General features: G+C 42.9%; 1 protein-coding gene across 1 annotated transcript in view; it reads left to right on the top strand.

Moving 5' to 3' along the window:
* The first annotated feature begins 291 nt into the window (after nt 1-291).
* AQR (aquarius intron-binding spliceosomal factor) overlaps nt 292-6,639 on the top strand; it is a 110,736-nt gene continuing 104,388 nt past the window's right edge. Inside the window, exon 1 of the mRNA XM_053593785.1 lies at nt 292-555. Within this exon, the coding sequence (XP_053449760.1) occupies nt 481-555 (75 nt within the window). The 5' untranslated portion in view covers nt 292-480. The remainder of the gene's footprint in view (nt 556-6,639) is intronic.

Here is a 6,639-nt window from a genome sequence, read left to right as displayed (position 1 = left end):
TAGGATTACAGGCGAGGTTACCCCGCCCTGCGCCTGGTACTTTTCTTTCACTACAATTTTCTTCAGGGCTGAAGAAAAACCAAAATTCTCACTCCTACTCCCCACCCCCAGCTCTTGCTAATCACGAGATCCACCCGCCCAATGCAGTCCACCTGGCCCCTCCCTGCGACCCCAATTCCTGCCGGGTGTTTTCTCTCTGCTGCCCGTTAGGTGGCGCCTGCGGAGGAGGTCGAAGCTCTCGCCTCTCTAGCTCTGACCCAAGACTGCAGGAACTTCCGGGCCGTTCTGTTTCGCCTTCCGGGAACCCGGGGGCTGCTAGACTCCTTCCCTCTGGTACTGCAGTGCTGTGGACGTCCGGGCTGGCGCGTTTTTGCATCGCGGGGTTAGGACCCGGAGCAGTCGCTTAGGGAAAGTGGACCAGGGTTCCCGCCTCCTGGGGCTGTCCTTCGGTTTCCACCGGAGTGAAGGGAGAGTGCGGCCATGGCGGCCCCGGCGCAGCCCAAGAAAATCGTGGCTCCTACGGTGTCCCAGATCAACGCGGAGTTCGTGACCCAGGTGAGCTCAGGGGATTTGGTGTGTGAGTGGGTAAGGACGTCGAAGCCCCGAGGCCTGGGGTTGGGACTTTCTTTGGGTCTGGGAGCTCAGGAGTCTATTGCTTCACCAGTGCATTAACTAAAGCTTTTTAACTGAGTATCTGCTATGTGCCGGCCGCTATGCTAGGTGCTGGGGATATCGAAGTGAAAGAGATTGCCCTTCCCGGAGGAGTTAAAGGCCCAGGAAAGACAGACGGACTGAAAGAAAACCACTGTGAGTGATTTTGTGTTTGTGGCAGGAGCAGTAGATTCAGAGAAGAAGGAACCTTCTGAGGCTGGCAAGAAGGTTTCGCATCAGAGTGATGCTGGACTGACCCTTGAGGGGGGAGTAGGCTTTTTCCTGGCCATAGAGTAGCCTAGGTTTTTGAGCAGTGATAAGAATTTGACAAGACATTTGCTCCAAGTAGACCCATCTGTGAAGTGATTGATCTTGTCGTTTGAGAATGTTCATTTAGAATCTGTTTATTGTCTTGTATTGTGAGCCTTTTTTTTTTTTTTTAAGAGACAGAGTCTCACTTTGTCGCCCTCTGTAGAGCGACAGCTCTGGGGCTTAGGCGATTCTTTTGCCTCAGCCTCCCAAGTAGCTGGGACTACAGGCGCCCACCACAATGCCTGGCTAATTTTTTGTTGCAATTTGGACGGGGCGGGGTTCGAACCTGCCACCTTTGGTATATGGGGCTGGTGCCCTACTCTCTGAGCCACAGGTGCCGCCCAATACTGTGAGTCTTTGGTTGGCTTTGGATAGAAAAACACAATTCTGTAGCCTCAGCAACATTTCAACTGTTCATTAGTTACTTGAGAATTGGATAAGTCTAAGTTGTTCAGTGCAGAAGTTTTTATGCCCATCTGCTTCTTTATTCTCTGTTCCTGTCTCAGCACATTTGCTAAGGCAGAAGCCTAGGAGTCATTTTGAGTCCTCCCTTTCTTTCTTTCTTTCCTTTTTTTAAGACAGTCTCACTCTGTCACCTTTGGTATAGAGTGCCGTTGTGTCATGGCTCACAGCAACCCCTAACTGTTGGGCTCTAGCAATTTTCTGGCCTCAGCCTCTTGAGCAGTCGGGGCTATAGGCATCTGCCACAATGCCTGGCGATTTTTAGAGACTGGGTCTCCCTCTGGCTCAGGCTGGTCTCCAGTCTGTTAGCTCAGGCAATCCACCTGTCTCAGCCTCCCAGAGGGCAAGGATTACAGGTGTGAGCCACCGCACCTGGCCTACTACACTGCTTTAGAAAAGTTTTTCCTGACAACATAAACTAAACATAAACTAAATGAGAGCATTCCCTATATACCTGCTTTTTTTTTTTTTTGCAGTTTTTGGCCGGGGCTGGGTTTGAACCCGCCACCTCCGGCATATGGGGCTGGCATCCTACTCCTTTGAGCCACAGGCGCTGCCCTGTACCTGCATTTTTGCAGTGAAAGTTACTTATTAGTTTCCTGTCATCATGGAATGTAAACATTTTAGAGGCAAGAGTTAAACAGATGAATAGTAGTTTCAGACATTGATAAGTGCTGTGAGGAAAATGAACCATTGTTTGGGACCATGACAGGTGTTGGGTATAGGAAAGAGAATTAAGAAAGTCCATTCTGTGCTGTGTATGGTGGCTTATGCCTGTAATCCTAGCACTCTGGGATGCCAAGGTGGGCGGATCTCCTGAGTTCATGAGTTCGAGACCACGAGACCACCTCTGAGCTACAGCAAGTCTCCGTCTCTGAAAATAGCCAGGTGTTGTGGCATTGCCTGTAGTCCCAGCTACTTGGGAGGCTAATGTCGCGGACCGCCAGTCGAATGAGTCTCAGTCTGAGGGTTTTTCAGGGCGAACGTTACAGGTTGATTGGAAGGTCGACGCAGGATGGTTTTTGACAGACTACTAGACACCACAAGTGATGATGGAAGTAGCTGCAACTTTACTGAATTTTAAGAGTGTCTTTTATACATTTTTGACAAAGCATTACAAATCACAAAAGACATTTTTATGACTTGCAGGTGGTCACAAGTTCTTATCTTGTCTTACAAACGCAGGCATTCAACCATCTATCTTTCACAGTGTTTTGCCTGCAAGGGGGAACAAATGGCAGCTGTGAGGTAGCTGATAAGCAGCAGTTACTTTTCAGCTCCTTTTATCTAAAGTTGAAATGTGTTTTTTAACATATAACACTACTTTTTTTTCATAGTTTTAGTTTCATGATTATATATAGTTGTTATGATTAGAGGTGTATTATGAATCATATAAGTGATTAAAGTGTAAAGGAAACATGAGAAATAAAAGGATATTGTATGAAAACTAAACTATATTGAAAGTGAGGTTAGGAAAGACAAGGTTAGAGATAGGGGGAAAAGGTGGGTGGATATCAGGTTGGAAACATTTTGTTTATGGTATTTACATTCTTTTGATGTACTGTATATTTTTAAAGTTTTTGTTCTAAAGAAGTGGTTTCATTAGTAACACCTGGTTGCTTCTCCTTATCTAGGAATGTCAAGGCTTGTAACTTCTCTTAGTTCTGTAATTGGTCTCAGTTTCTTATGATCTCTTTTAAAAACAGCTGAACATATTCTTTTATGTATAATGTTTGACTACTTCTATATATTTTTACTCTAATTAGTAACCATATTTTGATTTATAGTTAATTGCTTGTTAAACATTAAACTACTCTATTGATTTGTGTTACATATGAAAATTAGTGAAGTAAGACATTTTTCTAAGTAAGGTTTTACTAATTAGTGAAGTCAGATGTTTTTCTAAGTAAAGTTTTACTGCAGGAGGTGTCATGTTGGAACATCCTGTTTGCTGTGCCTGCATTCTCTCGATGTACTATTTCAATTCACTGACATTTATGGTGGGGACGTGCTGTTGTACAGGCTCTCTTGGAGCCACTGAGTCCGGCACAGCCATACTTGCTGTGTTTAATTGTGGATCAGTAAGTCACTGTGTTTATTTTTAGTTTCTCAAAACAATCAGGCAATAATCAGTCATTCAACTGAACAGACAGGTTTCAGGGCAAAAGTTTCTTAGGCTTTTATGCCGCACCTCATGACTTCCTACGTTCACTAAAAGGCATGCTAGGCAACTTATGCGCTGCTGTCGCAAGCCAGGGGGACTGGGGGCAACGCTCCGAGGAGCACCCACCGCCTTACCACAGTTTTTACAACGCGGACAGAGCCATCCCGCCACGGCTTGATGCCGGGGGTGCGGCAGGCTAAGGCAAGAGAATTGCTTGAGCCTAAGGGTTTGAGGTTGCTGTGAGTTATGATGCCACTGAGGTCAACAAAGTGAGACTCTGTCTCAAAAAAAAAAAAGAAAGTCCATTCTGAAATGTCAAGGAAGGAGTCAGTTTTGGGAAGAGCATGGAAACAGTATAGGGATAGAAGGTGCAAATGTGTTATGATATGAATGTAAAAAAGGCCAGGGTGGCTGGAACATAGAATGGTTTAAGATGATGACCAAGCAGTGTGCAGGGACCAGGTCATATGTGGTTGTCCAGGCGGAGGTAAGAAATTAGGATTTCATTCTAAATACTGTGGATTTTAATTATGGTTCGGTGAATAATTTAGAAAACTCACTCTAGCTAAAGTGTGGAAATTGGATGGGGTTGAAGGAGCCAAAATAGTAATAGGGATACCAGGTAGTCCAGGTAGGAGATGATGGTGGCCTCTACTATATATTTTTTTTTTTTGCAGTTTTTGGCCAGGGCTGTGCTTGAACCTGCCACTTCTGGCATATGGGGCTGGCATCCTACCCCTTTGAGCCACAGGAGCTGCCCAGGAGTCCTCTACTTTTAAAGATTGAAGTAGACTGGGTATGTTCTAAAGCTAGACGCAATAGGACTTGAATTCTTGTGGAGAGGTGGTGGAAAGAGACAAATTGACAGTAGTTTGAACAATTCGGTAAATGGTTTGGACATTTACTGAGATGGAGAAGATTAGGAAAGGAAGTTTAGTGGGGAATATCAAGAATTCTGATTTGGCCACATTAAATGTGAGACGCCAAGTCGACGTTCAATTGAAAATGTCGGGAAGGTGTGTATCTAGAGCACACTGATAAGATCTTGAATATAAATTGGGGAGCTGTTGATGCAAAATAATATTTAAAACTGTTGGACTGAATGAGAAGCCTTGGAGAATGTTGTTTGTGAACGTGTAACATTAATTGTATACTGCATTAGATTGTGAGAGCTAAGGCTAGGAACTCTGTTTTATTGCCCGTGTATTCCCAGTACCTGGCATTGTACTAGGCACACGTTATGTGATGAGTAAATATTTATTGAGTAAATAAGAATGAATTAGTGAACAAACATGTCAGGACATTAAAATGTAATGGGAGAAATGAAGATTCTTGGCAATCTTGGGCCATGATAGTAAATGTGTATGCCTTTCTAGGCTACAAAGAAAGGGGGATCCTTGTCTTCAATGGGTGAATGATCTGTGGAGGGAGACTTTAGAGACTTAAAAAACTCACCGTAGTTTGATGTGAAAAATACCAGAACAGAGGTATGAGAAAAGTGCTTTGAGAACAATTTAAAGTGATCACTTTTGTCTAAGGAAATAATTTCCAGGAAGAATTTTCTCACTGAGAAAGTGCCATTTCTTTTTTTTTGCAGTTTTTGGCCGGGGCTGGGTTTGAACCCACCACCTCCGGCATTTGGGGCCGGCGCCTTACTCCTTTGAGCCACAGGCTCCGCCCCGAAAGTGCCATTTCAAATGGACTTTAAGATGTAGAGAGGGAAGTAGAGGAATTGGTTATCTAGGAAGAGGGGACATCTGGGCTTAGGTGTTTCTTCTCTTTTTCAAAATGTAATTTCTGATCATGTAGCATGCCTGGGCACAGAAGGTGCTTTCAAATTATTTCTTAAAAGAATGAGATCAAGAGGTTAAAATTTAGTTTTAAGAAATACCAAGATCTGAACTTTGTGACCTCACTTTTTTTATGCTACTATATTTTTATTTTCTTTTTGTCTTTCAGTAAGGTTTATTTTGAACAATCTATGCTGTCATTGCTGTACTAAGTAGGGAATGGAAAGATTTTATTTTTCATGAGACTAGAGTGGGGGAAGGCAGCATGTACTCGGAGGTAGTAGTGTCTTAGAGATCACATGTTAGACCCCAAGGAAAAGGAGAAAGTCAGAAAAAAGAAACATGATAGGTGCTTAATGTTTTCTGGATCATTAATCTTAAAGTACAGATGTACAGTAAGCAGTTTAGATCAGAAAATAGGACTTTTTTTTTTTTTGAGACAGAGTCTCGCTTGGTCACTTTTGGTAGCGTGTCCTAGCATCTTAGCTCACAGCAACCTCAAACTTGGGCTCCAGTAATCCTCTTGTCTCAGCCTCCCAAGTAGACTACAGGCACCTGCCACAATGCCCGGCTATTTTTTTTTTTTTTTTTTAGAGACAGAGTCTCAATCTTGCTCAGGCTGGTGTTTAACTACGAGTAATTTACCCCCTCTTCCTGCCTCTCAGAGTGCTGAGATTACAGGCATGAGCCACTGCACCAGGACTTATGTTTTTATTTGTAATTCCCTGATCCTGCAGAACAGATTAGACTCAGTTCTTCTCTGAAGGGTGTGATTAAAGAAGATAACTTAGTTTGTGTGACGCTCATGAGGAGTAGAATGAGGAAAGAGAACACCACAGTATAAATGGAGGTGAGATGAGGTAGGAATTTCTGTTGGGCTAGAGTGATTGGTAATTTGGGACAAGTTTTGTTTGTTTGTTTTTTATATTTTGAACTTTGTTTCCATTCCCCACTTAATACAGCCATGACAGCAAAGTTTTGATTTTTTTCATTTAAGTAGGCAATTACTGCAGTGTTTTTAAAGGCTTTTCCTCAAGGCCAGTGTCCTAACTGCTTGTGACTCTTTTCAAGTGTATGGACTGTGTTAAGTGCTAAAGTATGTAAGCAGAGAAGATATAGGTCCCATTTCTTTAAATGTTCAGATTAAATAAGGAGGAAAGATGGATAAGCAATCAATTACTATATAGAAAGGTAAGACTATAATAGAATTATTTACAAAACAAAGAGAAGGAAACAGCAATTATTGTCATCAAGTAATGT

Source organism: Nycticebus coucang, chromosome 6, assembly GCF_027406575.1.
Source record: "Nycticebus coucang isolate mNycCou1 chromosome 6, mNycCou1.pri, whole genome shotgun sequence".
Lineage (NCBI taxonomy): Eukaryota > Metazoa > Chordata > Mammalia > Primates > Lorisidae > Nycticebus > Nycticebus coucang.
This window is presented reverse-complemented; position numbering and strand designations above follow the sequence as displayed.